Raw genomic sequence first — 16,404 nt, 5'->3', positions numbered from 1 at the left:
ACTCCAATTCCGCAAGCGGTAACTAGTGATTTAGTTAACTATAATTACACTGTGTTATTTAGATCCAGAGCAAGATTCTAGTACAGTAACAATTGCAAACTCCAAGTAATGAGCATATATATCTAAATAGTATGACAAAGTATTTACGTTAAGGTCAATATTTCTTGTCTGTGTTGCCATATAAATCTACAAAATAAAACTGTACACGTGTAAATTATTTGACAAAAGGGAATTTTATTTTCGACTATTTCATCAACAACATGTCATGGGCCAACTACGTTAGTTTAGTTGCTCAGATAATGTTAGCTCACTCGATCCTTCTAGCTAACGTCGCATTCCACACCACAATGTTAGGCATCTAAAATTAGTCAATTTTTTTAAATGTTTTAATTTTTGAAAACTGACAAATGATTATTTTGCACAATTGTATTTCAGTCAGAGTGTGTGAAGTGAAACATCCAATCAGATCAGAACTCATTACTATTCATGACCCTTCCAAATATTCGTCTGAAAGACAAATGTCATGTACATCTAGGATGGCTTAAGGGTGAATAAATCATGGGCTAATTTTCATTTTAAAGTGAACTAGGCCTTCTCCTTTAAAGTCGGCATGAAACTGAAGTTGAGATTATCATTTTTTCCTTGTTTAATCCGAGTGAAACGGCTTCTGAAATGAGAAAAAAAGGGCTTGATTTCGTCACCGATAGCCACACCCTCATCGGACTCAGTCGCACCCTTTCGCCATTCCATGTGACCGAAATAGAAGAGGGGTCGTTTCGGTGGGGGAGGGAAGGGTAATGTATTTGATTAAAGATTATAAGTGTGCATGAATTTTTAAAAAAATAATGAAGTGCACAGATAAATCATTTATAATAAACACTACAACATTACATATAAAAAGAAGATTTGTCAAATTTGATTTCATGCCGACTTTAAATTTTACACACATACACATAATAAATATATATATGCGAGTGTATACATATATAAATGATATATTTTTTGTTTCTTGGAATTACAAAATTATATATATATATATATATATATATATTATAAAAAAGGTTTTGGCCCAGTGTCTAAAATAAATTGACCAAATTAATGCAGTGCATTAATACCTTTAAATATGCATGACATTTATACATCTATTACTTATAGATGTGACGAGCATATTGTATTGTACAATAACTCTGTTAGTTCACTGTATGGACTCTCTTCACTTCAAGCTGACTTTGAAACTCAATACGGTTTTGTGTCACATGATCAGGCCTCATGAAAACAAGGAATCATATTTCTACTTTTACTTTGATCAGCTAGCATGCAAGCAGAGGTTACATTAATGAGTGCCATTTCAGCTTAGAATTTTCATTAGTTTGATGCTGCTACAAAAAAAGAGGAAGATGGATGGATGATGCTGCTATAACACATAAAACCTCTTGGCTCATGAACCCCATAATACAGCTTATATAACAAAGTCAAAAAACGTTTTATTGGACTTGAGTCTATGTGGTTAGGAACATTTTATGTAAAACTGGCCTTCTGAATGATGATGGTGTTTGTACCTTCTTCAGCTGGTTGCAGAGCACGGACAGTCTCTCGTTTTCAGCAGAGACATTGGCCAGCATAACGCGGGCCTGTTTAAGCTCCGCCTGCAGCTCCTCCATGCGAATCTCCATGGCCGTCTCTTTAGTGGCCGACTCTTGCAGGAGCCTCTCTTCTCGACTTTCCCCATCTGCAGCTGCACGCTTATGGCTGCTCACAGAGTCTGCCAGAGCCTATAAACATTTACACCAATCAAAAAATTTAAATTAATCAAACCCTCTCATCTCCACCAAAGCCAAGACTCTGAATTACACTAGAAAAGTTCTTGCCAGTTCCCAACAAAAGAAGAAACAAAATGATTTAGTTGATTGACTGAATGAACCAGCAACATTGACACAATTTACAGCCTTCTGCTATTTTGCGTGAATGTCTGAAATTCTTTAAACGAGTTTTCACTTTTCAGAGCTGTTGAAAGTTAAGAAGTTGTTAGTCTTCAATTATTTTGAGTAATTTGTTTACTTGCTTAGGCCTGTATTGAGAGCTGGTGAAGTGAAACATAATATTCCAGCTTCACTGGCAAACAGAGGGTGTACTTACAATGGGTTTAACTCATGCTAAAGCCGCTTTTGTGCTAGGACAAACCGTAACAAACATACCCCAGACTGTCTTACACTGAATTGAACTGTTACCAGATGAACCAATACTGTACGGTTGCCTTTGCGTAGCCAGCCACACACTTTTCTCTGAACATTAATTTGAATCACATGAGAAAACATGCTTGTGCTGCTCTATAATTAACGATGAAAGGCAGAGTGAAGAGGGGGAAGTGAAGTGTACTTGACAGAGTCAGGGGAATTTTTTTTACCTCTGTACATTATGTGAAGGAGCAGAACATGCAGTTTAAAAGACATAAAATGAAGATGTCCCCCAAAATGATTTCTTTAAGTGAAAGTTGAAACACAAAATGGGATGTTGGAATATCTCAGCAGCTCTATTCCATGCAACAAAAACAGAAGGTGATTTAAAAGACTAAGCTCTAAAGCAACAAATAAGCACCATAAAAACATCCTACGTGGTTCATGGTTCTGAAGACATGCAATATTTGTAGGGCTGCAGCTATGGATTATTTTAGTAATCAAGTATTCTACCCATTATTCCATCGATTAATCGAGTAAACGGAGAAACAAAAAAATGGAGGTAATAAAAATAGATCCAAATGAACAAGAGCCTTTAAAATGACTTAAAATATAAATATATTACAACAAGCAATAATATTTGTTTCAAATAAAGTATCAAAATAATCATATGAGTTTTATTGAACACCACTGTTGAAATACACAAATAAAAGATATAAACTAATAAACATAACTTATGTAATAATATAACATTATTATAACAGATGCCTCCTGCATCATCAAACCATATTTATTTTAAATGTCCACTTAATCTTTAATATTTGGTCACTTCTATCCGATAGAAATTCAACAGCCACTGTAATTTCTTAAGCAAGAATATGTGCATATCAAAACATGCAAACTCGGTTTAAGTGCAACGTTTAAACTTTAGAAATCGCAATGAACCACAATTTGGATATTTAGAAACATTTATGTATTCTCCTGTGCTGGCGTAGATTTACAAATGAGTTAAGTTACAAATCTTGTAAAATGACGCAAATTGCGTTCCCAGTTTAATGTTATTAGCAACTCAAACTCAAAGCATGCAGAGATGGAGTGCAACTATGAAACACAAACCGCATCCAACTTTTTGCATTCCCAAATGAGTGTTATTGGAAACTTTGGAAACCTAAACAAACCTGCGGTAATGTAATACCATGCAAATAATTACATCATTGTGCTTCTCTGTGGAAAAAAAGTGCATATTTATTTAACTGAATCGCAGCCTTTAGCACTATGCTATATTATGATAACTGGTTTTAAATATATTGGGTAGCCTTAAAAAAAACAGTGTAATATGGCGGTTTATGGATTCTAGTCTGTGGAAACCCCACTTCAGGATTTTATTTAATTGAGTACTCGACTTTAATCAAGAAATCGTGACAGTTCTAAATAATATAAACTGCAAATTGGTAGGTTTTTTTTTTTGTATTATAGAGTTTCTAGATTTTATAAATATTGGGGGGGGGGGGGGGGTAGATTTTTTTTATCATTTTAATGTTTCAGTCATTTTGTTGTGCATTTTGTCATTTGTTTATCACGACTATAGTTTTTATACATTTTTTTATTTCAGTTTAAGTTATTATAGTAAATCAGGAACTAAATAAAAAAAAGCGTTGCAACTACCAGAAATAACACAAGTTTATTTTATTTCAGTTTACATTTTTTATGGTTTTAGTATTAGTTAACTATAATAACTTATCTTTCATAGGAGCTCTCAAACACACAAGAACCAATGGCATTTAGCTTCAACACACTAATTTTTTTAATTCATTGTATGGAAAAGAGCTGCTTGGACATTACATTCTGCCATTTGTGTTTCAAGAGAGCAAGAAAATAATATTGGTTTGAAACAGCACAGGAGAGGCAGGTCAGTCAATTTTCATTTGTGGATGAACTATTGAATGAAAAAGACGATTCAATAAAAGTATTGATCAGTAGAATCTTAGAGGACTACACAGGAAATGACAACTGCAATGTGAACCACATCTACATCTCTAGAATATCACACTAGACCCAGATCTGTTCACTTCAGTCATCTCACTCTACCACACTCACCTACTTTGCAGATTTCATGCTCTACTAATCAGACACACAGAGAGAGAAATACATGAGCCCAATCTTCATACCAGAGGGAGTGAGTCAACAATGTACCACATATGTAGACTTCATATAAAATATGAGTGACATATCGATATTAGCCGAAGTTAGCCAGCCAATAATGCCTGCACATATGTCCATGTGCTGCAAATTTGTAGAATTGTCAAAGACTAAACGCAGGGATTTTGGGCCACAGATTTATGTAATAAATCAGTTAACAAAGAGCCAAAAAAAAAACTAATTCGTCCCAGGCTTACAGCCTAGGCCTATTTTTTTTCTTCTTTGGCAGTGGACCACAAAGACTGATCTGTCTGAACAGATGATCTATTAAAATTGTAGTGCACAACAAAATGAGAACGTAATAGATGTACTCAATTTTAAAATTCAAGAAAGCACCTTAAATTCAAACAGCTATACATTTTCCTATAAAACATTTGGAAAAAAATATTTTTTTAAATGGGGATACAAGGCAATTTAAATAAATACATGTGACCTGATAATCTGGCAAGAAGTAAAGTCCTTACATTTCACAGGAGCTCATTAATCTAGAGAAAGATAGGACAGATTTTATCATTCATTATTTCACAGATTATTCAATGGTTATTATCAAAAGAATAACGTGCAAACCACTCGATCAAGCTCTATTTGGCTTGAGGAATCAAAGCTACACTATTTTCCATTTTGCCATCATTAAATTTTGTATAAATATCTGACTACTTCTGGTTAGTCGCCTCCACTGTATGGGGTCCCAAAGAACAGTTTGTGTGTCATGTGATTAGCATTCAATTTAAATGTCAAGTTTTGGTTTGGTAAGATTTTACAGATCACTGCAGGGAAAAGCTGTTGCTAATTTACCAATTATCCCCAAGTTTTCAACCTAAAATGAAATGACAAATCCAGCAATGATACTGACAAAAAGGGAAAACAGGTCACTGAAAGTGGTGTCCTATCTCCAGACAAAACATATGCAAACCATCCTATTTTAACACCACAAGGATATGAATCACACAGGGATCATGATTCTGAATCTGATCATTCAACAGAAGAAGGGCAAAGAGAAAGTCCCCAGGCTGGTTTGTAACAGCTAAATGACATTACTTCTCAATGCTTGATTGTTACTTGGACAAAATCCCTTCAAGAAGCAAATCACAAGTTCAATGATTTTTTAATGGTTCAGAACTGGTTGGTCATGAATCATGAGTAAACAAATGAATAGGCTTTTGAACTTTTAAAAGGAAAGCAAAAACACAGTTTCATGGCAAAGTTTATGTCTCCACCGTCCAATCAAATTCTCTCTCTCTCTCTCTCTCTCTCTCTCTCTCTCTCTCTCTCTCTATATATATACACACACACACACACACACATCCATCCATCCATCCATGGGTGGTGATGGCGCAGTGGATAAGACACATGCCTTTGGTGTGAGAGACCCGGCTTCGAATCTACTGTGAGACACCAATGTGTCCCTGAGCAAGACACTTAATCCCTAATTGCTCCAGAGGCATGCAACCTCTGACATAGCAATTGTAAGTCGCTTTGGATAAAAGCGTCAGCTAAATGAATAAATGTAAATGTAAATATAAATCAACAAATTCATCTGTTTTCAGATGCAAACATGAACAGGTTGTTGTGATATGCCCTCATCGCTCATCCTCAAGTAAACAAAACCACTCAAGGTCAAGGTGAGTCAGTCAAGGTAATAGAAAACATGACCCAGACTACATTTAACACAGGTTCACTTGCTTCAATAATAGGGATGGGCAACGATTAATCGCATCCAAAATAAAAGTTTGTGTTTACATGTTTGTGTAGTGTGTATAATTAATTTGTATATATAAATACACACACATACATGTACATATTTAAGAAAAATGTGCATGTAAATATTTTATATATATTTATTCACAATTAATATTATATATAAATATTTGATATATTAACAAAAGATTTTTCTTAAATATATACATGCATGTGTGGGTATTTATATATACAAATTAATTATACACACTACACACATATATATTATGTAAACACAAACTTTTATTTTGGATGCGATTAATCGCGATTAATCGTTGCCCATCCCTATTTTTGTTTAGACAAAAGATGTGTGCAGAAAATTATTGTCTGCCAAGAGAATTAAAAAAAAAAAAAATCCTCATACCTATACAATAAATCATTTCACAAGTTCCTTTGCCCATGTAATCTTTAAATCTGATACAATTTCTAATCTATAAGGTTAAGCGTAATTGGCTTGCTGTCCGTAATGGAGGGGAGAAATTTCCTATTTCTTAAAAGAAAAAAATATTTTTAAATAAGTTTGAGAGTTTTCCTACATCTTGAAACTTTCAGGTTTATAAATGGGAGTCATCTTTGAAGGATGAACAGATAATGTTTTGGTCATCACATTAAAAATAACATTTAAATATATATTTATTTTATAATATTTGAGTTTTGAAGTGCTGGAAAAAGATGTGTGAAGTACTTGAAAGCATTTCAATATTCCAGCCAAACTGGTTAGTTAGTGTTACTATATTAAATCCATGGTGAATGTTGCTGGTCTGTGGACGTAAATTATTACTAGTTCATTCACAGCACAATGTTTCTCCTGGTTTCCAAGTCAGCTAATAATGTTTGTTCTAATAGAGATATCATAAATAGCACTGGGGGAAAAAGCTCTGGTTTCATGTTACACTTCCTCAATAGCTAAATCCAAGCTTCTGCCACTCTTTCCTTCTCTATATATCTTTCTCTTGACTGACCTCTCTGAGCTGTTGCATTTCCATCTTAAGGGCTTCATGTTCTTCTTCCAGTTGGCTGTGTTTGGTCTTCAGAGCAGCGCTCTCCTCCAGAACGGCCAGGCCGTACCGTGCAGCCTGTAACTTCTCCTCATTGGCCTCCTGGAGTTCAGCCGTCAGCCTCTCCACCTCTGCTTGAAGCCCCTCTTCTCCGATCCCTTCCACCTCTGTATCACCCTCCTCATGCATCCTCTGCCCAACCTCACGCTCCGGCCAAGAACAGACACGTCACTCCTGTCTCGTCATCCTTGAAGTCAGCAAGAAAACAAGGACTAGAGTTAAGGCCATTCACATGTAGAGATACATATCATCCACACTCTGCAGTTATGTTGTCTGGCGTTTAAAAGAGCTCACACATTTGAACTCGGGTGGATTCTTTATGGCTGTTTATGTTTTGATCGTTCATCAGCTGAGGGAAAACATGTCTAGAAAACGATTCCTATGATATTGTTCCTCTGTGTTGTTATTGTTATAGCTATGCTGCGTACTTTCCTTTTCTCATAAAATTAGAACAACTATTGAAATTTTGTAAGTACATTTTTGAAAGAACAAGAAGTCTCTAATGCTCAACAAAACGGCATTTATTTGATCAAAAATTAAGCGTATCGTCATTTCTGGCAGGTTACATTAGTCAAGCTCTCATCAGCTGACTCTCAGCTAAACCAAATCTACCAACAGGAAAATGACGCCTATCACTTTATACATATAAACTCCTTCAGCCACCTCCATTGGTGGCAATGTTTCTACAATCAACTTAGGCTAACGTGCTTTGGGAAACACAGCCCTGCTAAACATCATCTTTTGTGTGCCATGCAAGAAAGTAGAATGCATTTGGAACAACATCATGACAGCTAAATTATTTGTGGGTAAACTTTTACATTCATGATTTCGAATGTCTATTAAAATGTACAATATGCAAGATTGTTTCGCCACCAGGGGTCGCTAACCTCTTAAAATAACAAAGGCATATTAGTGACGTATATTCCGCATTAAGCGGAATTATGGATCTTGTCGTCAAGCTAATGGATCTTTTATGGATGAGTGAATACATTGCTCTAACAGTTTCACTATCACACTAAACGGCATTTGTGTGTGGTGTTGAATGTTGTTAGATAGGTTGTTTGTTGGCTGTATGAGAATAAGCTAGATTAACATTAGAGAATAACATACAGATCATATTCTAACTTTTTATCATGTTGAACTACATAACATTGATTAATTTTAAATACATTGATTTGCTCACCAGTTTGCTCAAGTAACATGCAACACTCACGTCTCTGTCAAGTCGAAGTTAGTCGCGGACGTGGAGCTCTCTCGAAAGATGTTGATCTTCATTTTAGTCCTCTTTTTGTCTCAAAGTCTGCTTGCCATGGTCCATAATGTTTGAATAAAACTCTACTAGGGACGGTCACGCTGTTGAGCATGCATAACGGGCATAACCGACCCAGTTGTCCATGTCCGTCGCCATGGTTACTTTTGCCGTACGAGGTCAAACCTGGCGGAAACCGGGGGTAACGTGGATATGACGACATTGACTGGTGACTCCTCACATGCCCCATTTCCTTAGTTAAAAATCGCAATTTTCTCACGATTTACAAATAGTTGGAAACATTTGGGATATTTTAAGTAATCAAAACATATAACATTGGCCTACTAGTAGTGGTTTTGGATATTTTACTTCAAAAATCCTGCACATTGTACCTTTAAGATTACCATCAGTCCTAACATAATGAAGCTTCTTCAAACGGAACTGCACAGCTCGAAGACCCCAGACGTAACATTATTATGAGATTATCAGAGTGGTTTCCCTTAAGACCAGCTGGACTCAGCCCAATGAGATTAACTCTAGCAGCTTAAAAGACCTTTACACTTTCACTCCTGCAAGTAAATGTTATACGTTCATCTAATGACATGATGGTTCGACATGGATTACTGAACGGATAGCTCACCCAAAACTGAGAATACGTCATCGTTTACTAAACTTAATTTAATTCCAAACCTGCATGACTTTTTTTTTTTACTGTGGAACACACAAGAAGAATAAATGATAGTCTGAAACACCATTCACTTTAATGGTGGCGGAAATGTCATTTTTGGGTGAACTGTCTCTTTAACATCATCCAATATGTCTGTGTAAACCGAGTGTTTCAAAACATCAGAAACACGGACAGTTTAACGTTAACATTATTCCTTTTAGCCCTGCTTTCTCACATAAGCACTGCCGCATTTTGGATTCAAGCTCAGGTTGTGTCAAAAAGGGTAGCTAATTTCTGGTGGCTTACTGACATTTTTCAGTTCAGGAAGTATCTTTCATGTTTGTTATTGTCTGGTTACAAAAGCTCACCGTTAGTAATAACATGTTGGTTTCTAACTTAACGTTAAACCTTCAGGTTTTTACAAGGTGACTTTGTAAATTTTCAAAACATTAACGACAGCTGCTAGCTAGTTTTGGGAATAGTTTACGGTAACTTAGCCACGGTGCTAACACATAAAATAGTACGGTTCTTACGATTTAGTTAAATGGTAACCAAATATTTACCTTGTCATTATAAAAGTAGCAAATGTTGCTAAAAATGACCAACCGTCCATTTGTTAAAGTGACTGTTATCTTTATAGTCAACACATCCGGCTTATATTTTATTTGCTAACGTTACAAGGTTAGCTTCGGAGAAATTGTCAGCTGGAGCAGCCTAAAGATAAGAATGTCGCTTTTAATTGTACCTTACCTTTATGTTTGATTTACAGAATCATGCGGTAAGCGGATGAAACATGAATTTGAGCTTGAAGGAAGATCAAGCCTTTCCTCCTTGCGCGCGCTCCAGAAGTCAGCCGTTTGAATGAATATACGAGCACGAGCACAACTCTGAAGAGGAGCTCAACAGCCAATGACGCGCGTCCACTTCCGCCTCTCGCTCCTCGAGCAGCTTCAGTGAACATGTCACAGCGGATGTGGTTCTGCCGCTGAAAATAAAAATAAGATTAAGTTGTCACCATAATCTATGGTGACTCTATAAAACGGTTGTCACGTATGATACACATGTGAAAGTTTTAAACGAGTATTACTCAGTTTTTCTTGTTGGGTATCTTAAAATAAGTAGTCACAAGAAGCAAACAATAAAGTAGGCTACCAATAAAATAAAACTGATATAAAATGAACTGACCAACTGCATTGCCAAAGAAGGCCACAAAAAATGTGGTTTCTGCTAATAAACAAGCCATTTTACAATAAATTATACATTTCAGAACAATATGGGACCACACTGCTAAACAGATTCAATAGTTTAATGACACTAAATGCAAGTTTCCAAATAGTGTATGAAGTAAGCCTAATTTTTTAATCTAAAAAAGGAGATGTTATCCATATATTGTTCATGCAACAACCAAACAGTCAACACCAATCTCTGTCACCATGAAAATGGGCAATTCAATTATTTTTTTTAATGGAATAGCCTATTGCAGTAGCTATTTAGCTGTTATAAATGTTTTTCTGTGCACATCATATATAAAAAAATAACCTCATAATCTTTAATCAAAATAACTTCCCCTCTCTCTTTGCAGTGACCTCTGTGATGAGGTGTTCACTGGCTCGAGGATGGAACAACCTGTCACTCACATGAGATCCACCAACAGAAATCCACAATAATCTAACCAATCAATTCCAGATGGACAAAATCAAGTCTTGCTCCCCTTGGTCTTGCCCTACATTTGAGTTCTTGTTTGAGAAGTTGTTTCAGCTTGTGTATGCCTCAGAACAAAAAGGTATGACTTTTTATTTCACAATTCTGACTTTTTTTCTCACAAACCAGAAAAAAAGTGAATTGCAAGAAATAAAGTCAAAAACGCAAATATAAACTTGCAATTTCAAGTACTCTTTGATATCACACAAAACACAGTAGCAACCACTCCTAGAAACGTAAACAAATGTTCTCATTGATATTGAAACAATAGAATAGAGTATTGATAGGATTTTCCTTCAGGTCAGAATAAAGCAATAAAGAATCCTAATATCTGCATATTACATAAATAATCCTAGAATAGGCCTATCGGCATAATATCTGGGTTTCCCATGCCCTGACATTTGTCAGTTGCGTTTTCCTTCTTCGTGTTCACAAGTTTCAGTCAAATCAAGAAGATTTGAGTGTGAAGATCTCAGCACTGAAAAAAAAAAAAACTCTGGCATTTTGACCTTTCAGAAATTGGCAGTGGGGACGTCCACTCAGAAGTGAGTCGTATTATATAGATTCTGTGAGATTATAAACCTTTTACCTTTCTTATGTTTAATAAGATGTGCATTGAAGAACCTGACTCATCATTAATCTCTTTGGATGGTAAAAAAAAAAAATAATAATAATAAAATGCCTTCCCCCAGAATGAAGTCAGATTGTTCAGTCTTGTGGTGTGAACTTTGTGGCCACACATTGAGTTTGTGGAGAATTTGAAATTTGAACTTTGTCCACTTTATCAAGCAGATGCTTTCCCGACCTTTTGAACTGCTCTGCATTTTTTAAAGGAACACTCTGACTTTTTGGGACTTTAGCGTATTAACCATATCCCCCAGAGTTAGAGTTAGTCCACATAGACTTTCCATCTCCGTGCATGCTGTAACTCTGTCTGACGCACCCACCGCTAGCCTAGCTTAGCACAAATACTGGATATAAATGGATACAGCTACCATACTAATCCCAAATAAGTGACAAAATAACGCAAACATCATATGAGACACAGCCCTCTTTTAACCGTAGCCTAAATATTGGGAACTATATTTTCAGAAGCACTGCTACTTGGGCGGAGTGATTACCACAGCACCTGAGACGCACTATGGTGAGGGTAAGAGTTTGTTTAGAGTTGGAGTAATAGAGTCGGCAATTACTATAAAAGCATAGTTTACAGTCATGGGTGTTTGTTTTATTGTAAAGAACTGCAACAATACACAGGGGAGACCAGAATGAACACACAGTAGCCTACCTGTACTGGACAAAGTCACTGTTTATCAAAAAAAAAAAAAAAAAAAAAAAAAAAATATATATATATATATATATATATATATATATACAGTATATATATATAGTTACCTATATCAATACGGTTAAAAGAGGGCTGTGTCTCATATGACCTTGTTATTTGTACACTCTGTGACTATGCAAATTACAACATGTAAATAGAAAAATGTTTGCCTAATTTTGTCAAGTCTATTAGTATGCTAGCTGTATCCATTTACATCCAGTTTTGGTGCTAAGCTAGGTTATAGTGGTGGGTGTGTCAGACAGAGTTACAGCACGCAGATGAAGATGAAAAAGGTATGTATGGACTTATCTAACTCTTGGGGATATGGTGAATAAGCTAAAGTGTTCCTTTAATATTCAGATTTTTTGGCGGGATTGTAAGGAATTATGAGTGTTCTCCAAAAGTCCCAATCTATTGTGGTATTTATTGGGACTGTTTGGGTCTGTATTGTGGTTGTTTGGCTGTTGGGGATTAACCAGTTGTTGGATCTAACTGTTTTTTTTTTTTTGTTTGTTTTTTTTTATTATTTGTAGTTAAGTCATTATTATAGCCTAGCCTACTGTACATTCAAAACCGTAAATGCCAAACACATCTCTCCTCATGTTCATGCTAACCAATTAGCCAGATAATCAATCAAAGTCAGTTACGAAAGATTTTTCTTTTAGTTATAGCCTGCATTACCTTATGAACTCTGATTCGTGGTTGAGAGTATACTCATGTTTAGTTTTTTTCATAAGTAAGGTCTACATTTACCAAACTCTGAGTACTATTATCACAACAGGCCATCAAAAGTCCAAGTTTTTCAAACATTTCAGCTTATTTTCAATTATGTTAGTACAATATACAAAATCACAAAGTTTCCTTTTCACTACACAAAATAACGGTTTCATCTATATAAATGTTTCATTCACAGTAACTACCTTTCATAAAGCTCTTACTGTCAAACTTTTGATTTTCAACTCTTCTCGTTCAGTTTAATACATTTGTGTATTATTTACCAGTTTTTATTCGTTTTGGTACTATTTTAAACTAAGAAGATCATATGTTGTGTTTTGGTGATTAAACCAAATGTTCTCATTACACAGTACAATAATCTCGTGTTTGAATCAATGATTATGTGGACTGAGATTTTTTATAATGAAAGCATGGGATCAGGTTTTGAAAGATTGACCAGACGATGGAATAGATACTAGGTTTTAGGATTAAATGTTTATAGGGATTGCCATAAACGTGTTGTATACTGAGCAAACTCAATTAGAAAACACGATAACGTTTGCTGTCTTCTCCAAAGGTTGAATTACCCCATTTGTTGATCAGTAGCTATACTTCAACTTTGTCACAAAATAGGTTTTGATGAAAAATGTGACATAAAGATACACTAAAAAAAATTGATTATATCAGTTAATTCCCCCCAGTGTGTTTATTGCACCAATATGACATCTAGTGGTTGATGATGGTAAGTGCAACCAAATATTCACTCACTACATGGTTAGCATGAGCCAAGTGTGGGTCTCTGCAGGTTGGAGTAATGGAAAGTTAGAGGGTGTAGTAGAGAAAGGTTTTTGTCTTGGTCGCATAAGCTGTCTGTCAGGGTGTGGGCCCCAGCAAGTGTCAAGTACCGATTGTGATAGCATCATCATATTAGCTGAGTGCCAGCAGCTGACTATAAGTTCACTTCATTTATATTCTGACATAAAAATAGATGTAATTTCAGATGTGCCAATTGCTGTATGGCAGCTGCTATGCAAGTTTTACCTCTGACTCTGAGGCCAACTAATGTAGGTGGGATTCTGCCAAACGCTGTTTTATGTCTAACTTATGTTTTAGCCACTGCGGGGAGTCATAAGTCATCTGCTGGGCAGCTGCTAGCCTAAATAAGATGCCAATTTTCATGGTTGGTGCTCCTCCCCAAATACTGAATGTCATACTGTGAAGTATTATAGTGCAGGCTGGTTTATCTTCTTTAGCGAGGACTAGTCAAGTCATCTTCATTTATAAAGCATGCTTTTAACAATGTAGATTGTTCAAAAGCGGCTTTGCCGTGATAATAGGAAATTAAAGTTGTTTTGGCTTTATGGCAGCTTTAGAGTAAATTTATTTTCCAGCTATAGTTAGTTTTGATTGATTTACATTTACCGTCGCAACGATCATTAGAAAACTCTTAAGTTCTTTCTATGCAAGCTTTAAAAACATGAACCTGTGACAACACTGATTATTAAGAGTTCATTATACACCCCTTTTCAGTGGGCGGTGCTTAGGTGGAGGCTGAACTTAATTGTTTTTTTAAAAATTACTGGAGAAAATTAGATTTTATCTTAATGTGTAAAGGTCACGCACTGTCCAGGACTGCGATTGTTATTTGCAAAAGTTCATTTTAGCGGACGGAACCAGATTGGCCGACCCGTACACGCTCGCTCAATAGATGGACGATCTGACAGGATTAATGTTAACACTACCTCAGTTGAGTGGCCTGACATACACCAACCTGATAGAGAAAACAAGCATACAGAGAAAATGAGGGCATATAAATCTTTAGATGCCTATGTAAATATGTGATTAATGGTCACGTACAAGACTTGTGTTGCGGGGTACGATCCGAAGCTCTGCCTGGCCGGCGCCAAGGCCAGAAGACGACCATGTAAAGAGTGACATTACAGTGCAATTTTAATGATGCGAATATTTTCTAGATATAAAAATTCCAGTTGTTTAACTGTATTTTATTATACTTTCTTGCAGGTTCTCGAAAAAATCTAGTCACAATCAAACACAACAATGTAGGCTATAAACACAGATGATTCACAAATAGTCACAATAGTTTAGAAAACATTATGCGATAAAAATTCAAATTGGAGCCTGTACTCCATCGATTCTTGCACCCAACAAGATGACATTTAATTATAATAATAATATTTAAGCTCCTTTTTATGTAGCCAGCTAACACCGTGACGTAATTGTGATGGCGGTTCTAATGGGGTCTATAGGTGTCCGCGTTTGAATATGTGCGCAGGCATGTAGACTACTTGTAGGCATTTTGTCTGTAGACTAAACCTGCGAGTCCTTCTAAAACGACTAACCAATAAAAACTGCTCCACATCAATGAAACGCCTTAAAATATTGAGCCTACAGGGAAAATAAACAGAGGAAGATGTAAAAGATGACGTCTATGTGTGGAGCTTCCCATGAGGAAATGTCAGGGAAAGAGACTGGGCTTTGCCCATTACTGTGGGAAACCCAGTTCTAGGCTTCCACACTGCCCCTAAGTTTAAAGGTCAAGGGTCATCCAGTAGCTGCCCTTACAAACAAGCCAAGGACGTCAGTGCCATGCATGGCAGAGATGTGGTCATTGATGTAAATGTAAGACCACACATATCAGCTAAGAATAAAAACCAAATCGAATAATACTTTAATTGACAGTAAAGACTTTCACATTGTCGCAACATATTTCTATTTCAAATAAGTGCTGTTCTTTTGAACTTTCTATTCATCAGAGAATCGTGAAAAAAATTTTCCCAACCATTTTAAGCAACAAAATGTTGGTTAAAAAAATCCAACAAAATGTTACTTTGGTAGCAAATTAGCATATTAGAATGATTTCTGAAGGATTATGTGACACTGAAAGACTGAGGTAATGATATGGAAAATTCAGTTTTTCTATCGCAGGAATAAATTACATAAATGACATTACACAATTGTAATGATATTACACAATATTACTTTTTTACTGTATTGTTGATAATAATAGTAAAATAATAAAATAATAGTAGTAAAGAGTTAACATAAAAAAAAAAAATTCTTACCAACCCCAAATATTTGAACCATGGTGTGTAACGTATAATGAGTTATTAAATCGATCAGTGATTAATGTTTTTAACACATTAACAACAACAATTTTTTTTTTTTTTACAATATCCATCCAGGTATCCAGGTATGCAGCAAAGCATTTGTGAAGCCACAGCAAGCACCTTGAAGCGGATGGGCTACAACAGCAGAAGACCCCACCGGTTACCACTAATCTCGACTACAAATAGGAAAAAGAGGCTACAATTTGAAAGAGCTCACCAAAATTGGACAGGTTGAAGACTGGAAAAATGTTGCCTGGTCTGATGATGGAAACAGATTAGACATTCAGAATTTGGCGTAAACAGAATGAGAATGTGGATCCATCATGCCTTGTTACCACTGTGCAGGCTGGTGGTGGTGGTGTAATGGTGTGGAGGATGTTTTCTTGGCACACTTTAGGCCCCTTAGTGCCAATTGGGCATCATTTAAATGCCACGGCCTAACTGAGCATT

General features: G+C 35.9%; 1 protein-coding gene across 2 annotated transcripts in view; it reads right to left on the bottom strand.

Moving 5' to 3' along the window:
* Nucleotides 1–9,997, bottom strand: part of LOC120485984 (protein bicaudal D homolog 2) — a 30,192-nt gene extending 20,195 nt beyond the window's left edge. Inside the window, exons 1-3 of one of the 2 annotated variants that reach the window (XM_089119440.1) lie at nucleotides 9,907–9,997; nucleotides 7,073–7,355; nucleotides 1,560–1,772 (exon numbers count right to left, since the gene is read on the bottom strand). In XM_089119440.1, the coding sequence (XP_088975566.1) occupies nucleotides 1,560–1,772; nucleotides 7,073–7,297 (438 nt within the window). In that variant the 5' untranslated portion in view covers nucleotides 7,298–7,355; nucleotides 9,907–9,997. Of the gene's footprint in view, nucleotides 1–1,559; nucleotides 1,773–7,072; nucleotides 7,356–9,834 lie in introns of both variants that reach the window. The other variant, XM_089119439.1, reaches the window with a different exon arrangement.
* Between the last annotated feature and the right edge of the window lie 6,407 nt (nucleotides 9,998–16,404).

Source organism: Pimephales promelas, chromosome 14 (genome assembly GCF_988280905.1).
Source record: "Pimephales promelas chromosome 14, fPimPro1.hap1.1, whole genome shotgun sequence".
NCBI lineage: Eukaryota > Metazoa > Chordata > Actinopteri > Cypriniformes > Leuciscidae > Pimephales > Pimephales promelas.
Note: the sequence above shows the minus strand (reverse complement) of the source record. Positions and strands in the feature narration are given on the sequence as shown.